The 23,885-nt window shown below is 41.7% G+C and overlaps 1 protein-coding gene and 1 pseudogene across 2 annotated transcripts in view; one reads left to right on the plus strand and one right to left on the minus strand.

The window, feature by feature from the left end:
• The window catches only part of ALG6 (ALG6 alpha-1,3-glucosyltransferase), a 60,478-nt gene extending 49,070 nt beyond the window's left edge, over positions 1-11,408 (minus strand). The window contains 2 exon segments of one of the 2 annotated variants that reach the window (NM_001133588.2): positions 7,993-8,281; positions 11,374-11,408. In NM_001133588.2, the coding sequence (NP_001127060.1) occupies positions 7,993-8,074 (82 nt within the window). In that variant the 5' untranslated portion in view covers positions 8,075-8,281; positions 11,374-11,408. 2 annotated transcript variants of the gene reach the window in all.
• On the plus strand, positions 10,907-19,285 carry LOC100441242 (dnaJ homolog subfamily C member 7-like; annotated as a pseudogene).
• The last annotated feature ends 4,600 nt before the right edge of the window (positions 19,286-23,885 follow it).

Here is a 23,885-nt window from a genome sequence, read left to right on the forward strand (position 1 = left end):
ATCAGAAATGATCAAGATCTAAAAAGGAACCAAAGAGAACTTCTGGAAATAAAAAATATAATAACTGAAACCTTAACATTCAATGGGGAGTTAAAAATAAAAACAAATTAAGCACAGCTAAAAAGTAATGAACAGGAAACCAAACTTGATGATTATAAAGGAAGCACTGTGAAGAAACCCCGAGATGGAAAATACAAGAGATTATGAAACACAGAAGACAGAATGAAAAGACCCAACATACATCTAACAAGAGTTGCACAAGAATAAAAACGAGGAAGATACAATATTTGAAGAGATAACTGAGAACTATAAAGTCAATGAGGGGAAGAGATTATTGTCTACTTTATTCTCTGTGGCATCACCAGCCCTTGGCACATAGTGAATGGCCTATACATATCTGTGGAATTCCTAACCAAAGATCCAACATATATCTAATCAGAGTTCTAAAAGGAAGAAAAATAAGAAGATACAGTAGCTGAAAAGTTTCTAGAACAGACAGAAAATACCATTCCTTAGAGACAGAAATCACAGAAAATTCTAGGATGACAAATGTTTTAATATTCACTAGGATATATCATAGTGAAACTGCAGCAAGAAAGGAAAGGCAAATTACCTACCAAAGAATAACAATTAAAATGACAGCTGATGTCCAAACATCAACACAAATTAAAAGACAATGATATTTTCAAAACACTAAGAGAAAATAACCATCAAAACAATTCTATACCCAGCAAAACTTTAAGACTGAAAGCCAAATAAAGGCATTTTCAGACAAAAACTGGGTTTGCCACCAACAGACTCTCACCAAAAAAACCTCCCAAAGGTGTACTTCAAGAAGAAAAAAAAATGATCTCAAAGAAAGATACAATATGTAAGAAAGAAGGGTGAACAGAAAAAGCTAAACGCAAGGGTAAAACTAAATAAATATGCAGGGCACAGTGGCTCACACCTGTCATCCCAGCACTTCGGGAGGCCAAGGTGGGAGGATCCCCCTTGACCCCAGGAGTTTGAGCCCAGCTTGGGCAACATAGCAGGACCTTATGTCTGCTAAAAATAAAAAAACATATATTTAGCTGGGTGTGGTGGCAAGCACCTGTAGTTCCAGCTACTGGGGAGGCTGGAGCAGGAGGATCCTCTGAGCCCAGGAAGTCAAGGCTGCAATGAACTATGGTCATGCCACTGTACTTGAGCTTGGGCAACAGAGTGAGATCCCATCTCTAAAAATAAATAAATAATAAAACAATATTAACTGTACAAAACAAGTCATTAATGCCTAATTTATAGGATTAAAAATCATGGAAGAAACAAAATGCTAGACAGTAACATTTTAACTTGGGAAGTGAGGATCTGTAATCAGAATTAAAACATTCTAAAGTCTTTGCATTGTTCAAGAGGATATAAATATTAACTTTAGCCTTTAAGTTAAATATGCAACTGAAAATTTCCAGATAAGTCCTGAAAGAAGAAAATAAAGTATAGCTTTCAAACCAATAGAAGAGGGAAACAGCAATTGGGGAAGGAAATTGCTTAGACATATCTAAACATACGGTAAAGAATAAAAGGACAGAAAAGATATAACAAGCAAAAATCAAACTAAAGAAAACTATTATGGTTATATTAATTTTAGAGGAAACAAACTTTAACAAAAAAGCATTACTGTAAACAAACAGGGAAGCAACAGTGATAAGAAATTCAAGTCACACACAAAAAAATTCTACCTGTTAATACCAGCATTTTGGGAGGCCAAGGCAGTGGATCACCTGAGGTCAGGAGTTCAAGACCAGCCTGGCCAACATGGTGAAACCCCGTCTCTACTAAAAATGCAAAAATTAGCTGGGTGTGGCAGCGCATGCCTGTAATCCCAGCTACTAGGGATGCTGAGGCAGGAGAATCCCTTGAACCCAGGAGGCAGAGGTTGCAGTAAGCTGAGACTGTGCCGTCCAGCCTGGGCAACAGAGTGAGATTCCATCTCAAAAAATAAAAGAAAAAAGAAAAACAATTCTAAATCACCTAGTAATATAGATACAAAATATACACACACAAGTTGACAAAACTACAAAGAGAAACTACAGCTCTCTTAATAACTGGTAGATCAATTGGTAAAATATCAGTAAGAATATAAAACACAATTGTATCAAAACAATAATATTGGGTTATTGAATATATGCAGAATATTAAACTAGAGATTACACATTCTTTTCAAGCACACACAGAACATTTACAAAAACTGATTACATACTAGGTCAAGTTTCAATGCTTTTCAAAGAATTAGTACTACACAGAAAGATTCTCTTTCTACCATCTACTTAAATTTAAAATATCAAAAAGATAATTTTTAAAGCCTAAATATTTAAAAAATTTTAAACATAATTCTAAATAACTCATGGGTCAAAGTAGATGTCACATTAGAAATTAGAAAATATTACTTGTGGGATGGTACTCTAAAGAAAATGTATAGCTTAAATGATAGTGTTACAGAGACTGAAACTTAAGAGCTAAAGCATCCAATTTAGTAAATTTAAAAAAGAACAACCCCAGGCATATCACTGAGAGAATGGGCAAAGCTCAAATTAGTTATTTGAAAAATACAGCCATGTACCACAACAATGACATCTCAGTCAACAACGAACTGTATAAACAACGATGGCCCCTTAAGATAATCATACTGTATTTTAACTGCACCTTATCTATGTTTAGGTATGTTTAAATACACAAATACTTACGAGGTGCTACAACTGCCTACAGTATTCAGTACAGTAACATGCTGTATAGGTTTGTAGCCTAGGAGCAATAGGCTACAATGTACAGCCTGGGTGTAGTAGGCTGTACCATCTGAGTTGGTGTAGTCACTCTATAATGGTTGAACAATGACTAAACTGCCTAATGATGCATTTCTCAGAATGAATCCCCATCATTAAACAATGCATGACTGTACTAATAAAATTAATAAACCCCTAATAAGACTGATTTTTTTAAAAAATGAAACACCACTAACTATATAAGAAATAAAAAAGGAACTATAATCATTGATACAGCAGAAAATGTAAAAGGTAAGAAAACATTATGAATAATTTTATGCCAATACATTTTGAAACTTAGGTGAAATGGAAACATTTCTAGAAAAATATAAATTACAAAAATAATTGAAGAAGAAAGAGAGAGCCTAAATGGTCCTATAACCAATAAAGAAATTAAATCACTAAACATTTTCCCTATGAAGAAAATTCCAGGCCCAAATAGTTTTACTATCAAGTTCTACCAAGCATCTAAGGAACAAACAATTCCAAGCTTACATACTATTCCAGATTTTACAAAAAGAGAGAATACTCCCTAATTCATTTTATGAGGCTAGCTTAACCTTGATATCAAACCTGACAAAGGCATTTTAAGGAAGTAAAAGAAATGGACCAGGCATGGTGGCTCACGCCTGTAATCCCAGCACTTTGGGAGGCCAACGAGGGCGGATCACCTGAGGTCAGGCGTTTGAGACCAGGCTGGCAAACATGGGGAAATCCTGTCTCTACTAAAAAAAAAAAAAAAAATATTGCCGGGGGTGGTGGCACATGCCTGTAAATCCCAGCTACTCCGGAAGCTGAGGCAGGAGAACTGCTTGAACCCAGGAGGTGGAGATTGTAGTGAGCCGAGATTGCACCATTGCCCTCCAGCCTGGGCGACAGAGCAAGACTCAGTCTCGGGAGAAAAAAAAAAAGAAAAGAAACAAAGTATTTGCCTATACCACACTACATTTTGTTTTTAAATGGAGTCTCCCTCTGTCACCCAGGCTGAAGTGCAGTGGCACCATCTCTGGCTCACTGCAACCTCCGCCTCCCGGGTTCAAGCAATCCTCCCACCTCAGAGGCCCGAGTAGCTAGGATTACAGGCATGCGCCACCATGCCTGGCTAATTCTTCTTTTCGTAGAGGGGTTTCACCATGTTGGCCAGGCTGGTCTGGAACTCCTGACCTCAAGTGATTCCCCCCACCTCAGCCTCCCAAAGTGCTGGAATTACAAGCATGAGCCACCTTGCCCAGCCTACATTTTAATGTAGTATATATTTACATGTCCACCCTATCCACTAGACTGTAAACTTCTCAAGGGAAGACACCATTTATTATTCTTGGTCACCCTAAAGACCAGGCCTAAAGACTTAATCACCAGCAAGACCTATTTTTCTGCATAGCAGACATTTTCAGGTTAAACGATCTGATGTGAGGATCAAATGAGATGAGTTATGAACTATAAATGTGCTGGTTATAGTCCTACACTATTAAAAAAGAAAACACAATTGATACATATTATCTCAATCCTCACAAGAATCCTTTTTTTTTGGAGACAGAGTCTTGCTCTATCGCCCAGGGTGGGGTGCAGTGGCGTGATCTCGGCTCACTGCAACCTCTGCCTTCCAGGTTCAAGCAATTCTCACACCTCATCCTCCGGAGTAGCTGGGACTACAGGCACCCACCACCACACCTGGCTAATTTTTGTATTTTTAGTAGAGACGGGGTTTCACTATGTTGGCCAGGCTGGTCTCGAACTCCTGACCTCATGTGATCGGCCCACCTCAGCCTCCCAAAGTGCTGGGATTACAGGCGTGAGCCACCGCCCAGCCAAGAACCCTCTTAAAGTATGTATTAATACCCCACTTGATAGAAGAGGCTCAAGGAGATTAAATAACTTCCCCAAGATCAGGCAACTAACAGGTGAAAGAGCTAAGATTTGAGTCCAAGTCAACTGCTACATTTAAGTGATTTTACTTCCTCAATATTCCTCGAATTCATTCAGAAGCCACACAGCAGAGTCATAAGAGCACTGATTTTGGAATTAAATACAACTATATTTGAATCCCAGTTGTCATTTACTGGTTGTCTCATTTTCCATTTGTAAACTGAAGATATTACCTGTCTTCAGTGGTTGTGGTAAATACTAAAGAAAATACTCATACTCAAAATATAGTAGTTCTTACAAGTTCTTTCTATAAATCCTTTAAATTCATGCTGAATAAAGAGAAACTCTATCAAGCCAGAGTATTTGAAAAAATCAGGCGTAGTGGCTCACGCCTGTAATCCCAGTACTTTGGGAGGCTGAGGCAGGAGGATTGCTCGAGCCCAGGAGTTCAAGACCAGACTAGGCAACACAGTGAGACCTCATCTTTACTAAAAATCAAAACAATTAGCCAGGTAATTAGCCACATGCCTGTGGTCCCAGCTGTTCAGGAAGCTGAGGCAGGAGGATCGCTTGAGCCCAAGAGGTCAAGGCTGCAGTGAGCCGAGATCATGCCACTGCACTCCAGCCTGGGCAACAGGGGGAGACCGTGTCTCAAAAAAAATAAAATAAAATAAAAAATAAATTAAATTAAAAAATAAAAATAGCCCAAAAAAGTGTGTTGTTTTGTTTTTTTTGAGGCAGAGTCTTGCTCTGTCACCCAGACTAAAGTGTAGTGGGATGATCTCAGCTCACTGCAACCTCCATCTCCTGGGCTTAAGCAATTCTCGTGCCTCAGCCTCCCCAGCAGCTGGGATTACAGGTGTGCGCCTGGCTAATTTTTGTATTTTTAATAGAGACAGGGTTTTGCCATGTTGCTCAGGCTGGTCTTGAACTCCTGAGCTCAGGCAATCCACCCACCTTAGCCTCCCCCCAAAAAAAAATGTTTTAAGAGAAAAGAGAAACTATAGTCTGGTTAAAACATTGGCTGGACATGGTGGCTCACACCTGTAATCCCAGCACTTCGGGAGGCTGGGGCAGGCAGATCACTTGAGCTCAGGAGTTCAAGACCAGCCTGGGCAACACGGTGAGACCCTGTATCTACAAAAAATACAAAAATTAGCCAGGCATCATGGTGCACGCCTGTATATCCAGCTACTCGGGAGGCTGACGCAGAAGAATCACTGCGCCAAGGAGGCGGAGGCTGCAATGAGCCAACATCATACCATTGCACTTTAGCCTGGACGACGAGAGTGAAACCCTGTCTCCAAAAAAAAAAAAAAAAAAAAAAAGACTTACAAAACATATGTATATTTGTGTGTGTATACATCTATATGTAAGAGCTACAGGCCAGGCACAGTGGCTCATGCCTGTAATCCCAGCACTTTGGGAGGCCGAGGCAGGCAGATCACGAGGTCAGGAGTTCGAGACCAGCCTGACCAACATGGTGAAACTTCGTCTCTACTAAAACTACAAAAATTAGCCGGGCATGATGGCGTGCATCTGTAATCCCAGCTACTTAGGAGGCTGAGGCAGGAGAATCGCTTGAACCTGGGAGGCGGAGGTTACAGTGAGCCAAGATTGCGCCACTACACTCCAGCCTGGGCGACAGAGCTTTTTTTTTTTTCTCAAAAAAAGCTATGATATACACAGACACATACACATTTATTCTCTACATACACATTTACTATACACACATATATATACAGATATTTATATATATGTGTGTGTCCGTGTATATTCATATATGTCTGTGTATATATACATTTACTATATACAGACACACACATATATAGGTATGCATAAAATACATATATAGGTATGCATAAAATATATAGGTATTTTATGCATACCTATATATGTGTGTGTCTGTGTATATACACATTTACTATATACAGACACATATATAAATATATATAAATATCCATATACGTATCTGCATATATAGTAAATGTGTAAGCAGAGAGTAAATGTGTATCTGTGTATATACATGTGTCTGTGTATATCATAGCTCTTACAACTATTAATATTATTGTCTCATTTTTCTCTTTACCTATCTCTTTTTCCTATGACCCTTTTTCACTAACATAAGTTATTTTTCTACAACTAAATAATTTGCCCAGCTAATTGTATAACCTACTCTCTGGTCACTCTCTCCTAATCCTTTTTGTTCCTATCTTTTATGCAACTCAAATACAATACTTACAATAACCATGCTCTGTGACACCATGTCTGTTGCACAAGTTCCTGCACTCTATAATACCTTCTCCACTTCATTTGCCTAGAAAATTCTGACTCATCCTTCAAACCTTGAATGCAAACATCTTTCCTGAAGTTTTCTCTAATGCATCCTGATCATCCACCTCTCTGTTAACTCTGGACCTCACACATAGTTCTACATTATAATTATCACCCTCTGTTGTGACCATTTAACTATCAAAATGTGGACCCTCTGGATGGGTGCAGTGGCCCATGCCTGTAATCCCAGCACTTTGGGAGGCCGAGGCAAGTAGATCACGAGGTCAGGAGTTCAACACCAGCCTGGCCAGCATGGTGAAACCCCGTCTCTACTAAAAATGCAAAAATTAGCCCGGCATGGTCACGTTCACCTGTAATCCCAGCTACTCGGGAGGCTGAGGTAGAAGAATTGCTTGAACCCGGGAGGCAGAGGTTACAGTGAGCCGAGATTGTGCCACTGCACTCCATCCTGGGCGACAGAGTGAGGCTCCGTCTCAAATAAATAAATAAATAAATAAAATAAAATGTGGGCCCTCTGAGTGTTGGATATTCACCTTGTATTTTTAGGACATAGCACAGTGCCTGGAGTATGAGACGTGCTAAATAGGTACCTGCAGAGTTACATTTAAGCCAATCCAACACACCAGGACCATACTGCATCAATTCCCCCTCCCTCATTCCCAATCTTATTCTTGTTCACTGATTGCTTCCCTTTAATCTAGTAATATGCTTCTCTACCCTAAAGAGACTCCACCCCTCCCTTGAAGTGCCAGCTCATTTTCCTCTTCAATGTTTAATACAGAATCATTTCTCAATTTGTCATCTTACCTGTTAGAACACATTTTTGCTTTCTCACATCACAAAGCACATGCTTCTATTTAGCTGTTATCCATATTCTTTCATTAGAATTGGACATTTAAATGTATTTTCTCAACCATATCAAAAAGGCCTGAAATTCTTCTCTGTCCTGGTCAGAAAATGGTAAACTTTTCTCCAAACAAACATCTATTCAAAGGAAAATTTCCTTTTTTTTTAAACTGTAAAAATGTATTACCTGAATAAGAATTAAGAGACACCGTCCATCGTACTGTTAGTCCTATTAAAACCACTATTGCCATCAAGTGCCATTTCTCCATACTCCTTCAAATTTACAGAGGGGAAGAAAACACAGCACCAGTGCCAGAGTACTTTTAAAACGTGGTCAATCACTTCTTTTCTTGTTCAGAGAAATGTTATCACTTCTTGAAATGTTATCGATTCTTCGCAATTAGGAGTTTGAGAGGATTTTAATGATGCTTGGTTTCCAAATAGTCAAAAATTGATTATGTCTATGTAGAAGTATCCTAAGGGGAAAAAAAGAGATATCAAGATTTAGCTGAGTACAGTACCTACAACAATGAACCCAGTAAACCAAGTAGAAGGATAGAGAACTCGAGGGGAGGGGTAGTGGGAAGGAATGTGAAGGAAAGGTGGTATTTTAAGTTCCTTATTCCCTAGTCCTTTAGTTGGGAATATACATCAAAAGGTGGATCTCCCTATTAAATGGGACTCAATACATCTAAAGATATAGTAAAGATTTACTCTCACAAAGGAATATTTCTGAGAAAAGAAAAACAACACATATGTAGATAATGACACAGTCAATTCTATTTAGAACACGTTCACCTACAGGTAAATATAAAACCACAATGGTAGACAAAGGGGTGATTTATCTTTGGTACAGCGAGAAAGAGGAATTTTGTCTTTGTATTTAGTTTGGGAAAGTCTTCCAATAATTTTTCTAGTTTGGTTTTTACTTTTCTTCCAAAATATATTTGCGTTAACCACACCAACTTTCCATCTTAGAGAAATAAGCCTTTTTAAGAATCATAAAGAATAACCCCAAATTGTGAGAAAAAAATACAAAAGCAGTAAAACTCAATTAACCACTTACTTTTTTTTTTTTTTTTTTTTTTTTTACAGTTTTCCTTAGGTTGGGGTTTTAAAATAAGAAGCAAATTGATGGCGGTCGCATGGCTCATGCCTGTAATCCCAGCACTTTGGGAAGCCGAGGTGGGCAGATCACCTAAGGTCAGGAGTTCGAGACCAGCCTGACCAACATGGTGAAAGCCCATCTCTACTAAAAATACAAAATTGGCCAGGTATGGTGGCACTCGCCTGTAATCCCAGCTATTTGGAAGGCTGAGGCAGGAGAATCGCTTCAACCCAGGAGGTGAAGGTTGCAGTGAGCCAAGATCGCGCCATTGCACTCCAGCCTGGGCAACAAGAGTGAAACTCCACCTCAAACAAAAAAAAATAAAAAGCAAATTGACAAAACTGACATTTTCCTCTTCTCTTTGAAAAATGTTGGACCATTTTAACCACAGGATACACTTTAAATATATTCAGAAAATATAATAAATCAACTAAAAAATTTAGGGCAAAATTGGTACATTCCACCTAATGATCTAAAATTATTTTATTTGTTTTTTTTTTTCTTTTTTTTTTTGAGATGGAGTTTCGCTCTTGTTGCCCAGGCTGGAGTACAATGGCACAATCTCAGCTCACTGCAACCTCCGCCTCCCGGGTTCAAGCGATTCTCTTGCCTCAGCCTCCCAAGTAGTTGGGATTACAGGCGCCCGCCACCACACCTGGCTAATTTTTATATTGTTAGTAGAGACAGGGTTTCACCAGGTTGGCCAGGCTGATCTTGAACTCCTGACCTCAGGTGATCTACCCGCCTTGGTCTCCCAAAGTGCTGGGATTACAGGCGTGAGCCACTGCACCCGGCCCTAATTATTTTCTTATTTAAAATAAAAACAACACGGGATAACTCCAAAACTGATTGGAATGGCTAATCTTTTGTCATTGATGCCAAATCTCAAATCATCCCCTCAGAAAGATCATCCCTGACTATCCTACTAAAGCTTCCTCCCCTTACTGTTTGTATCATTACCTTCAATTTGCTTCCTAATTCTTTTCACTATCAGGAGTTGTATTTTCACATGACATGGTGCAATCTCACACACATAATTTTCAGTATAAATGCTGGACACCAAAGAATACATATCATATGGTTCCATGAAAGGTTCATAAATAGGCAAAACTAATCTATGGTGTTAAAAATCAGGAAAGAGGTTACCTTTGGGGAGGAAAGAAGGGACGGTGGTTGGGAGGGGTGCCCAGAGAGGTCTTCTGAAATGCCTGTGAATCTTGCTTCTTGATTTGAGTAGTGGTTAGGAAATGTGTTGACTTTAGGATAAATTAACAAGTTACAACTTATAATTTGTGTACAGTATTTTTCTATATGGTATATTCCAATTTAAAAAGCATAAAAGGGGCTGGGTGCAGTGGCTCACCCCTGTAATCCCAGCACTTTGGGAGGCCGAGGCAGGTGGATCACCTGAGGTCAAGAGTTCGAGACCAGCCTGGTCAACATGGTGAAACCCCATCTCTACCAAAAATACAAAAAATAGCTGGGCGTGGTGGTGCGTTCCTGTAATCCCAGCTACTTGTGAGGCTGAGGCAGGAGAATGGCTTGAACCCGGGAGGCAGAGGTTGCAGTGAGCCGAGATCGTGCCACTGCATTCCAGCCTGGGCGACAGAGCAAGACTCCGTCTCAATTAAAAAAAAAAAAGTGTAAAAGGAAATTACTTGGATGTGTTGACCAGAGTAAAGGCTCCCTGTGAGCAGGGATCTCCTGTCTTAGTCGTTGCTTTCTGTTCCCCACTTGTAAAACAGTGTTAGCAGAAGGCAGGTACCCAAGAAGTATTTGCTGAATGGAGCTGGGTGCGTCTGTTGTGTGTGAAGCGGGGAGGTACCTAATTTTACTGAGCCCTGTGTGGTTAAAGATATTATGCGAGGCTTTTAACCACTTTCTTCTGCTTAAACCAGAAAAAGGGTTATTTGCGACTTTTTCCACCTGTAAATCAGAAAACAATAACTTTCTAACCCATCCACTGGCCACGAAGTTGCTAGGCAGGCAGTAGATGCGCTTTTCGTCCTCCTTTGCCCTGACGGTGCATCTCGACAAACGCCAAGCCCGCCGTCCCCATCCCAGAGCCGACTTTGCTCCTTTTAGTCTGAAAGGTCCTTCCACCGCAGTGGACACAACACCGGGGAGTGCAGCTATCCCGTGCGTGCATATGGGGCGAAAGGAATCCCTTCTCACGTTTCTCCGCCCCTCCTCTTGAGGGCCAGGCCCTCAGAACCGCAAGGACAAGGGTACCAGGACCGCCCCAACCTGCAAGTGCCACCACTATCACCGCGTCCCCTCACCCGACCCACAAGCGACCCTGCAGGAAGGGCTGGGGAGGCCTCGCGTCGCGTCCCTGGGAGTGGAGCGGAGCTGGGAGCCGGGTCGCCAGCTCTGCGCCGCCTCGTGGCGCGTCGCGAGCCCCCGGCACCTCCCCACACTGGCCCGGGGTCCGGAACCCCCGGGATCCCATGCTCTTACCCCGCCGCCCGCCGGCCGCTGGGATTCGCGCCTGCAGCGGGTCCCAGGAAGGCGCCTGCGCGCTCGCCCCCGCGGCGGACTGCGCCTCCGGCCTTCCGCCTCCGTGTGCCCGCGCACCACCCGCGCGCCCGTTGCGGGAGCGAGCCCGTCGAGCGTGAGGGGAGGGGCGGGCAACCTGGCCTGGAGAGGAGGCGGCCGGCTTAGAAGGCGGGGCAGGAGCCGATGGAACCCGAGAGGTCCCCAGCCCCGGGTTAGGCTAGGGGCAGGTGGAAAGCCCCTTGCTCTTCTTTCCTGGGATCGTGGCCAAGGCCAGAGCGGCTGCTTAGCCACCGGATTCCTGTCAGGGGCGGGCCCTGGCTTGCTGCACTGAGCGGAGAGCCTTGGCCGGTCCTCACCACCGGGCAGCAGGGCTTCCTCTGGGCCTGTGCCCTCGAGGAGCCAGAAAGCCAACCTGCTTCACTTTCTTCCAGCCACATGCCTGCGAAGAAGAAGACTGGGCAGCCCCCTAAAGTAAGAAACATTGAACATCCAACCATTTTCGAGAGCCTGTGCGTTGTGCAAAAGGACAGCCCTGCCCTCGAGTAGTCACTACACGTGCCCCAGCGGGCAGCTTGAATCACCTGGTCCCAAACTTGCCAAAAATACCTATCTAGTAAGTTAGTAAGACCTGCACACTTTTCCTTTTGCATTGATCCCTTCCTTTCCAGTTCCACTATTTCCATCTCAGTCTAGGCTTCTGTCCAGTCACGCATGGACGGCTGTGATGATTTTTACTTGCCTTCCTTTATTCAGAGAGTGCCCTCATTCCCCACTTCTGAATCTTGCCATTCTACGTAAGCCAACCCCTATAATTTGTAAGTGTTAGCAAATATTTGGCTATGACTATGGCTTTCTACTGAGTCTGAATAACTTCTCTCTGGGCCTCAGTTTCTTCAACTGTGAAAGGAATCAGTAGGGCTAGGTGAACTTCCAGGTCTGAAATATTATTATATCTAAAAGACCGTCAGCACGGGGAATATGGAGAAATATGGCCAGGTCCCTGCCCTCAAGGCATTTAATTCTCATTGGAAAGACATTTTTATGCATAAAAGGATAAAAAGCTGTAGAAGGGAACACATACTAAATGTTACATTACTTATATATGCACTAAGCACTGTAGGAGTTAGGAGAAGAGGGTTCACTGTAAACTGCAAACCATCAGGAAATGCTTTTCCTGGAGGAGTCAGCTGAGCTTTGAAGGAAAGCCTGGCTGGATAAGCCCAGAGAATGAGAGTAAGAATCTAGACAAAGGAAATGGTTCAAGCCAAATATTGTGGCAGCTGAAAAGCGTAGAACATTTCCTCTAGTTTAGGTGGTGGGTGATGAAGCTGGAAAGGACTGGTAATTGTAGAGAGCCTTGAATACCAGGCTCTGGTGTCTGGAATGTATCCAGTGATCAGTAAGGGGCTATTAAATGATTTTTAGCAGGGAGTCAAGTATACAGTACAGTGTTAGAGAAAACTTAAAGCAGTAAAAATGGATCAGATGAATCAGAGGGAGACTATAGCAGTCCACGCATGATTAGACAAGGGCTTGGACTGAGATGGCAATAGTGGAACTGGAAAGGGAGAGATCAATGCAAGAAGAAACATGTACAGGTCTTTTGTTTTTTTTTTTTTTTTCTGAAACACAGTTTCATTCTTGTTCTCTTGTTGCCCAGGCTGGGGTGCAATGGCGCAATCTTGGCTCACTGCAACCTCCACCTCCTGGGTTCAAACGATTATCCTGCCTCAGCCTCCCGAGTAGCTGGGATTACAGGCATGCACCACCACATCTGGCTAATTTTGTATGTTTAGTAGAGATGGGGTTTCTCTGTGTTGGTCAGGCTGGTCTCGAACTCCTGACCTCAGGTGATCCGCCTACCTCGGCCTCCCAAAGTGCTGGGATTACAGGCGTGAGCCACCGCACCTGGCCTCATGTACAGGTCTTAATAGCATACTAGATATGTACAAGTGAAACAAAAGAGAGGGAAGAATCAAGGATGGCTCCCAAGGTTTCAAGTGTGAATTACAGTTCCCAAGAACTGATAGGTTTTGGGAAGCCTGGAGAATAATCTGGCTTGGAGGGAAAGATGGTGCATTGTATTGAGTTCAAGGTAACATAAAGACAAGAAAGTTGTAATACTCAGGTGTCAGTTATGAATCAGAGCCCAGAAAAGAAGTTGGGGTGAAGATAGAGAGATGAAAGTGTTTCATTTGCTGAACAATGATGGAGACAGTATAGAGAGAAAATAAACAACCATACTTAAATAAATGCATTGTCTCAGGCCAAAAGGAGAAAGACACATTGGTGAAGGACGTTACATGGTTACAAATGTAGGGAGAAATCCAGTACATTGCAGGATCATAAATATTAAGCATCTGGTGAACAAGAACCACGTTTGGCAGACCAAAAATCATACTTTATTGAATCTAAAGTTCCACCACTTGTAAAAAGCCCCATTATTTTATGTACCACTGAGGAAGAAAACAATGCTACCATTTAAGCTAGCAATTACTGTAAAACACATATAATTTCAGAAATATTAATATGTAAAAAGTATACATTTTAAAGTGATGGAAGTTGGTATCAATCTCTCCTTGCTGTTTCTCAACCCAATAGCTTCTGACCCAGTATTTAACAAAAAGTTGATGCTCAAAATGTTCATAAATAAATAGCGGAAGAGACATCACAGTCACTAACTCATAGCTGAATTGTCTCACCACTGCCATCTATATAGCTTCTCCTGCTCTTTACCTTCAATAGGTATCATCTTTCGCATCTGAATATCCAGTGCCTTTACATAACAGATGTTCAGAAAATGCATTTTGAATGATAGCATTTACTATAAGCAAAAAGGATAAGCCATAGCAAAATTGTAGAGCAGATCAAGTTTAGAGGCAGTGTAGAAAGGTGATTAAGAACTAGTCTCTGACTCTGAAGACAAACAGGTTTAGATTTAAATCTTAGTTCTTCTACTTTCTAGCTGTGTGAACTTGGTAAAGTCTCCTAATGTCTCTGGCATAATTACTTCACCTACAAAAAAAAAGAATTAATAATAATGTCATCTTTGAATTTTAATGACAGTAAAATAAAATCATGCATATAAAACTTGAATATACTGCCTGGCATATAGAATGCAATCAATAAATAATAGCTATTATCATTTGTCTTTAACATGTGCTCACTTTTTCATAGCTTTTCTTTGAAGTGTCTTCTTTCCCCTACCATATAGCAGCCCATACATATATATATTTACATCCCCATCAGAAGCCTACTGTTCTTATCTGAAAATTTTCTCTGAAACCACGACCAGACACAGTATCTCACAGCTGTAATCCCAGCACTTTGGGAGGCTGAGGCAAGCAGATCCTTTGAGCCCAGGAGTTGAAGACCAGACTGAGCAACATGGTGAAACCCTGTCTCTACAAAAAGTATATAAAAATTAGCCAGGTGTGGTGGTATGCTTGTATAGTCCCAGCTACTCAGGAGGTTGAGATGGGAGGATCACTTGAGCCCAGGGAGGTTGAGGCTGCAGTGAACCATGATTGTACCAATGCACTCCAGCCTGAGTGACAGAGCACAACCCTGTCTCAAAAAAATAAAAAAATAAAAAATTCTCTGAAATCAAATTACACTAATGCATAATCCATCTTAAAAGTTGTTGTTGGCTGGGCGCAATGGCTCACGCCTGTAATCCCAGCACTTTGGGAGGCCAAGGCAGGCGGATCACGAGGTCAGGAGATCGAGACCATCCCGGCTAACACGGTGAAACCCCGTCTCTACTAAAAATACAAAAAAAAATTAGCCAGGCGTGGTGGTGGGTGCCTGTAGTCCCAGCTACTCGGGAGGCTGAGGCAGGAGAATGGCGTGAACCCGGGAGGAGGAGCTTGCAGTGAGCCGAGATCGTGCCACTGCACTCCAGCCTGGGCAACACAGCAAGACTCCGTCTCAAAAAAAAAAAAAAAAGTTGTTGCCCACGCCCGCTGGCTCACGCCTACAATCCCAGCACTTTGGGAGGCCGAGGCGGGTGGATCACAAGGTCAGGAGACACGGTGAAACCCCGTCTCTACTAAAAATACAAAAAAAATTAGCCGGGCGTGGTGGTGGGTGCCTGTAGTCCCAGCTACTCGGGAGGCTGAGGCAGGAGAATGGTGTGAACCCGGGAAGCGGAGCTTGTGGTGAGCTGAGATCACACCACTGCACTCCAGCCTGGGCGACAGAGCGAGACTCCGTCGGAAAAAAAAAAAAAAAAAAGTTGTTGTATTTTAAAGGCAGATGGGAAAGAATATAAAATGAATACTATTAATCTCTAAAGTCAGTTTGACTAATAGGTGATGGCTTCAATTATCTACTGCTGTGTAACAAATTACTCCAAAATTTAGCGGCTTATATAGCAATGATTTTATTTGCTCATGCTTCTATGGATCAAGAATCTAGGCAGGGTTCAGGTAGGTGGTTCATCTGTTCCACTGGGATTGTCTGAGGTCACTCATGAGGCTGCATTCAGCTGGGAGATCAGCTCAGGCTGGAACACCCGTGAATGGCTTCAGCCCTCTCTCCACAGGGCTTCTCTCTTCAGAAAGTTTTGCAAACTTTTTACAGGGCAGCTCACTTCCCAGAGAGAGCATTCCAAGAGGCAAAGGCAAAAGTTGCAGATCTCTTACACCCCAGCCTTACAAGTCACACAGCAACCTAGCTATGATACAAGGAGAGTGGAAATAGATTCTGCCTCTCAATGGGAAGGTAGGAAAGAATTTGCGGCCATCTGTAATCCACTACAGAAAAGTTGGGATGAAACTAGAAATGGGAAAGAGACCAACTAACAATTTTATTTGTCACCAGCCAGAAAATCAGAGTTCGAATCCCCTTACTTTCTTGTTTTTCTGCCATGTCTTTCGCAAAAGGAGCAACCTCTGGTGGCCATTTCATGTATGTAGAGATAATCTCATGGTACAAATTGCATATAACTTGTTTTGGCCTGAATTGTAGCCCTCAAAATTCATATGTTGAAGTCCTAATCCCCAGTGCCTTAGAATGTGACTATATTTGGAAACAGGGATTTTAAAGAGGTAATTAAGATTAAGTGAGGACATTAGGATGGGCCCTAGTCCAACATGCCTGGATCCTTGTAAGAATGGAAATTTGAACACAGATATGCATGCACACAGAAGAAAGACCATGTGAAGACAGGAGAATAGGGCCATCTGCAAGACAAGGAGAGAGGCCTCAAAGGAAATCAACCCTGCAGACACATTGATCTCTGACTTCAAGCCTCCAGAACTCTGAGAAAATAAATTTCTGTTGTTTAAGCCACGCAGCCTGTGCTATTTTGTTACAGTAACCTTAACAAACTATTATATACTTTATTGAAGGTACTGTCAATATTCAATCAGCTAGGCAAACTTCCTCACACAAATCATACTTTTATAATAGTTTCTAGTCCCTTTCCTAGATCACTTCCACTCAGTAAGAAAGCAAGCCCTTTTTATATAAGTTTCAGATCTTCTCTGATTTTAAGTGAAAGCCATTCACCTGATCATAACTATTCTTTGAAATAAGATCTATTTTCTTATCAGTACCTGTTCCTTAATTGACCCTTTTATGGGTCAAAATGACTCATTTTCCATTATTATTCTGTAACCTCCAAGTCTCATTATACTCTTGCCCCATGTAGGGCATAAGTTCACCTAAGTAGCAGAGTGTTAGAGTTAAACTTACACTGTCATGTTTCAGTATAGGCATTAGCCAAAGTCTTTCATATCCAGCTCACTTGATCTTCACAGTAACTCTGAGACAATGGTAGAACAGGTGTTATTATCCCCTTCTGACATATAAGAAAACTTGAGAGTGACATTTCCCCAAAGCATGTTCCACAGAACTCTCATTCAGTGAGATAACAACTATTGTCACACACAAAAAAGAAGGTTCTAGGCTCCCTAGTTGCAGACTGCTGTTCTGGTGTCTCTGATGCCCAAATGTTCTCTCTCTCTCTCTCTTTTTTTTTTTTTTTTTTTGAGACAGAGTCTCATTTTGTTGCCTAGGCTGGAGCGCAGAGGCACGATCTCAACTTACTGCAACCTCCACCTCCCGTGTTCAAGCAATTCTCCTGCCTCAGCCTCCCAAGTAGCTGGGATTACAGGCATGTGCCACCACACCCGGCTAATTTTTGTCTTTTTAGTAGAGACGGAGTTTCACCATGTTGGCCAGGTTGGTCTCAAACTCCTGACCTCAGGTGATCTGCCCAACTCGGCCTCCCAAAGTGCTGGGATTATAGGCATGAGCCATTGCGCCAGGCCAACAAAATCTCTCTCTAAAGGCTACCATAGTAAGTAATGCTTCCTTTACTCAATCATTTATTCGTCAAATGTTTTCTGAGCATCTGCTCTGTCTGTGCCAGATGCAGAGCCATGTGCTAATAGAAACCAGACAAGTTAGACTTGGTGGTTGCCCATCAGAACTTCACTTGTAGGGAAGCTAGAAGTCTAACTGTACACCATGGGAAGCAGAGTCTTTCAAGGAACAAGGAAATGTATATTATGCCAAGAAATATTACAATGAAGCTTATAATTATTATACAAAAGTCATAGGCATATGTCCTAAAAATGCTAGCTACTACAGTAATCAAGCAGCCACATTGATTATGCTTGGAAGGTTCCAGGAAGCTCTTGGAGATGCACACCAGTCATTGAGATTGGATGACAGTTTTGTTCAGGGACATCTAGGAGAGGGCAAGTGCCCCCTCTCTCTAGAGAATGCCATGGCCATATGTTAGTTTCCAGAGAGCCCTAGAACTGGATCATAAAAATGCTCAGGAATAACAGGAGTTCAAGAATGCTAATTCAATCATGGAATATGAGAAGTTAGCAAAAACAGATTTTGAGAAGCATGATATTAGGAAGGTTGTTCTCTGCATGGACTGTGCCCTAGCACTTGCCCCTGCCTGCCATTGCTTCAAAATCCTCAAAGCAGAATATTTAGTAATGCTGGGTCATTATCCAGAAGCACAATCTGTGGCCAGTGACATTTTACAAATGGAGTCCACCAATGCAGATCCTCTGTATGTATAAGGTCTTTGCCTTTATTATGAAGATTGTATTGAGAAGGCAGTTCAGGTTTTTGTATAGGCTCTCAGGATGGCTCCATGAGAGGGTCTGCGTTGCTTGTAGAAATCCCAAAGCACTCAAAGCAAAGAAAGAAGACAGAAATAAAGCATTTAAGGAAGGAAATTACAAGCTAGCATACGAACTGTACACATGAGCCCTGGGGATAAACCCCAACAATATAAAAATACATGCTAAACTCTACTATAATCAAGTTATGGTTAATTCTAAGCTTAGGAAACTGGTTATGCAATACAAGACTGCAAAAATACAGTGAAGCTCAATGACACCTATTTAAAAGCCTGCTTGAGAAGAGCTCAGTGTTACATGAACACCAAACAGTATGAAGAAGCAGTGCACAATTATGAAAAAGTGTATCAGACAGAGAAAACAAAAGAACACAAACAGCTCCTAAAAAATGCACAGCTGAAACTGAAGAAGAGTAAGAAGAAAGATTACTACAAGATTCTGGGAATGGACAATAATGCCTCTGAGGACGAGACCAAGAAAGTTCATCACAAATGGGCCCTGATGGACCATCCAGATTGGCACAGTGGAGGCAGTGCTGAGGTTCAGAAGGAGGAGGGGAAGTTCAAGGAAATTGGAGAGGCCTTTACCATCTTCTCTGATCCCAAGAAAAAGACTTGCTAGGACAGTGGACAGGACCTGGACAAGGAGGGCATGAATATGGGTGATTTTGATGCAAATAGTATCTTCAAGGCATTCTTCAGTGGTCTTGGGGCTTCAGCTTTGAAGCATCTGGTCCAGGGAATTTTTTTCTATTTGCCTAATGAAGGGCAACCACCCAGAACCCAGAAAATGCAGAGTCACTCAGTTTAATCTTGAATGTGGACGCAATTCACATCATGTCTCTGTGTACCTACAGCAGTTCTGTTTTCTCAGTTGGATATCCAGTGTCTGTGTGAATGGGGTGAAGGATGATGAACCAGTGTCAAAGACTGCAGTTAGGGGAGGGAGGTAGGAAGATGGACAAGGAAACAGTTTGTGAATTTTTATTTTACTCTTTAACTTTATTAAAACAGAAAAAAAAAAAGAAGAGAAAAAAAGGTGTGAGGACAGTCTCTTCATACAGACCAATAAATTTGATTTATTTATTTATTTTTTGAGACAGAGTTTCACTCTATCATCCAGGCTGAAGTGTAGTGGCACAATCTCAGTTTACTGCAACCTCCGCCTCCTGGGTTCAAGCAATACTCTTGCCTTAGCCTCCTCAGTAGCTGGGATTACAGGCGCCCACCACCATACCTAGCTAATTTTTCTATTTTTAGTAGAGATAAGGTTTCACCATGTTGGCCAGGCTGGTCTCGAACTCCTGACCTCAGGTGATCCGCTTGCCTTGGCCTCCCAAAGTGCTGGGATTACAGGCGTGAGCCACCACACCTGGCCCAGACAAATAAATTTTAAAACACTAGGTTACACAAATCTAAGGAAGAAAGCTTCCTTACTTCAGATCTTCTTGGTGCCTGTTTTTTAAGGCAGAGTCTCACTATGTTGCCAGGCTGCCCTCAAAATCCTGGCTTAAGGTAATCCTCCTGCCTCAGCCTCCCAAGAAGCTAGGAGTATAAGCACATGCCACTGCACCTGGCTTTCAAAGCCTTTTATATGTTATGTACATCATGATTCTCCAAGAGAATATAGGATTTTCAGACTCATGTGACTATAGACTTCTATCTTCACACCCACCCCACCTCCCACTTCTCGCCGTGAAGAATGGTCCATGAAACACACTTTTGGAAATGCTGGTGTGAGACACTGCACAATTTCCCTAAGAGATACAGCGGATAAGTATCTGAACATAGATCTTAGTTAACTTTTATTCATTTTTAGGGCTATTTAAAGGAAGTCAGAATATGAAATTTGCTGATTAAATTAATGATAAAGCAAAATTAAAATGGAAAAAATAAATTCCTAAAATTCAAAAATAAAGTGAAACAAAAGAACTTAACTATATATCCAGCTGATGGCTCAGCTACACAAAGAGACTGTTCCAAGTGACTTTAAAACATATAATTTAGCCAGCATAATGGCCCAGCTGTAATCCCAGTTACTTGGGAGGCTGTGAGGCAGAAGGGTAACTTCAGCCCAGGAGTTTGAGGCCAGCCTGGGCAACATAACGAGACTCCATTAAAAAAAAAAAGAAGAAACAGAAAAAACACAGTAGGGCCTGGGTGCAGTGGCTCATACCTGCTATCCCAGCACTTTGGGAGGCACAGGCACGAGGATCACTTGAGCCCAGCAGTTCAAGACTAGCCTGGACAACATGGGGAGACCCCATCTCTACAAAAAAATTTTTTTAATTATCTGGGTGTGGTGGCACACACCTGTGGTCCCAGCTACTTGGGAGGCTGAGGTGGGAGGATCACATGAAGCCCGGGAGGTTGAGGATGAGGTGAGCCATGATTGTGCAACTGCACTTCAGCCTAGATGACACACAGTAAGATCCTGTCTCAAAGAAACGAAAAGGAAAAAACACAGTAATTTGATGGTTAATTCCTAGTGTGATATACCTTAAGGGAAAAAAATCTGTTAAAATAATTAAATAATTGTTAATAATCATATTGTGGGTATTAGGGTTGGAATTGTTATTCTGAGACTACTATATATGTAAAGTAGGATAAAGAAAATGAAGATATATATGCTATTCAAATTCTATCATGCCTGGTGTTTTGAGACCACGATTCTTGGCATGGGAAAAATGAGTTAAACATGAAAGATAAGGTTAAATATTTCTTTGTTTTTCTTTTTTTTTTTTTTTTTTGGAGACAGAATCTTGCTCTGTCACCCAGGCTGGAGTGCAGTGGCGTGATCTCAGCTCCCTGCAGCCTCCGCCTCCCAGGTTCAAAGCGATTCTTCTGCCTCAGCCTCCCGAGTAGCTGGGACTACAGGCGCACACCACTACCCCCAGCTAATTTTTTTGTATTTTCAGTAGAAACAGGGTTTCACCATGTTGGCCAGGGTGGTGTCAAACTCCTGACCTCAAGCAATCTGCCTGCCTTGGCCTCCTAAAGTGCTGGGATTACAGGCTTGAGCCACCGCGCCCAGCCTAGAAGTTAAATATTGATATACATTCAGGATTTATTTTATTGAATTACTGGAAGGAAGAAAGGAAAAAAAGGAAGGGAGGAAGGGAATGAAGGAGGGAGGGAGAGAAGTAGGCCAGGCACAGTAGCTGACGCCTGGAATCTCAGCCCTTTGGGAGGCCGAGGTGGGTGGATCACTTGAGGCCAGGAGTTAGAGACCAGCCTGGCCAGCATGGTGAAACTCCATCTCTATTAAAAATACAAAAAAATTGCTGGGTGTGGTGGCGTGCACCTATAATCCCAGCTACTCGGGAGGCTGAGGTATGAGAATCGCTTGAACCTGGGAGGCAGAGATGTCAGCGAGCCAAGATCACCCCACCACTGCACTCCAGCCTCAGAGACAGAGTGAGACTTTGTCTCAAGAAAAAAACCAATTCAGTTTTAAGTTGATTCCAATTTGGTTCCTCCAAATATGAGGTAGGTTTCCGAAGTTCCAAAAGAGATTCCTTTCATCTATAAGTCTGTTCTGTGGTTTGAAACAAGGGTGATCGTGTGTGTGTGTGTGTGTGTGTGTGTGTGTGTGTAAGAAAGGGAGAGGGAAGGGGAGGGGAAGAGGTTTCAAAATAATGAGTTGGTTTATTAGCTTCCCCATTGGTGACAATTTTTTTTAAAAGTATCATGAACTCATGGAGAATGTGACAGACAATTCACATTCGATGTGTTTCAATCCAGTGTAGTTACTGTGCTTACTGGTGCTCAGTGTGTCCCATGGCTAGTGGGAGTCTCTTTAAGCTGGCTCCTGAGTCCTTTTGACATGACATAGCAGTCTTTACTTGGATCATGGTTTCCTTGCTGTCTGGTATAACAAGATGTTCCAGGTTTATTTTTGTATGTTTATTTTCCAAACCTGTAATTAGCTATTTCTTCAAGAACCCTGGTTCCTTTTAGCAGGAAATGGTATTTCAAGACCGCAATCTATGTGCTGAGGATACTCATTGCTATTGGGTTGCTTTTTGATTTTAGTCCTTTCTGTGGAAAGAGCTAAGAAATATGCCCTCCCTCCCTCCCTTCCTTCCTTCCTTCCTTCCTTCTTTCCTTTCCTTCCTTCCTTCCTTTCCTTCGTTCCTTTTTTGAGACAGAGTCTGGCTCTGTCGCCCTGGCTGGAGTGCAGTGGTACGATCTCAGCTCACTGCAACCTCCACCTCCCAGGTTCAAGCAATTATCCTGCCTCAGCCACCCGAGTAGCTGGGTTTACAGGTGCCCACCACCACACCCAGTTTATTTTTTTATTTTTAGTAGAGACGGGGTTTCTCTATTGGCCAAGCTTGTCTCAAACTCCTGAGTTCAAGTGATTCACCCATCTCAGCCTCCCAAAATCCTGGGATTATGGGAGTGAGCCACCACGCCAGGCCTAAAAATGAATTGTTTTCTACTGTGAATAGAGTGGTTTTGATTTCTATTGTTTAAATGATGCAAATCAAGTTAAATTTATAATTACTTGTGAACATACTCATTCATTCAACAAATATTTATTGACTAAATAGCCTGCCCTTAAGGAGCTTACACCAGTAATTTATACACAGTCCAGAAGAATATAATCATTGTTATTTTTACTGTCAATTTCAGATGCCAGCTGGAATTATTCTCATATATATACATACATACAGACGTTTCAACTGTATATATGTATATAATCATACATATAAGAATAATTTTGTTTATATGGATCATAAAAAAATGTTACATCTTTATGGATAAAAAGAGTTCTTTAATGTGACAATATAATGTATTCATTGGTTCATGGACCCCCAAACCTCCAAGGAGTGTCACAAATCTGCATCTCTCTCAGCCCAGGATCTTGAATTTAAATTTAAATCTATGATATATGGTATAACTTAGCCCAATGTATTTTTGGACAATTATAAACATCCATAATTCCCAATAATGAATAACACTGTTGGGTCAGTGCTTAAGTAGATTTGTAAAGCCAATGTGATAACACAAATGCTGCTTTATTACTTTATCTTCAGTGTCTTTCACAACTGAGTGGATTGTCACACTCTATTATGTGGCACACAGATCCATTGGCTTAGAGCTATCATGGTACTTGTCTAAAACGGTCTTTGAAAATGAAAATTTGGGCTAAACATAAAGGAAGCAACCTGCCAGTAAGAACTATTCAAACCAAAAATTCTTCCCGAGGGAAATGGTAAGAACTCCATTTTAAAATCATATAAATCAAGACAGTAGGAGGTTCCAACTTGCAAAATTTACAGTAAATACATCAAGATTTAAAGTCAGATTTTGAAATAGATTTTTATTTATAGTAAGGGATCAAAATCTATGCCAG

This window comes from Pongo abelii, chromosome 1 (assembly GCF_028885655.2).
Source record: "Pongo abelii isolate AG06213 chromosome 1, NHGRI_mPonAbe1-v2.0_pri, whole genome shotgun sequence".
Taxonomy (NCBI): domain Eukaryota; kingdom Metazoa; phylum Chordata; class Mammalia; order Primates; family Hominidae; genus Pongo; species Pongo abelii.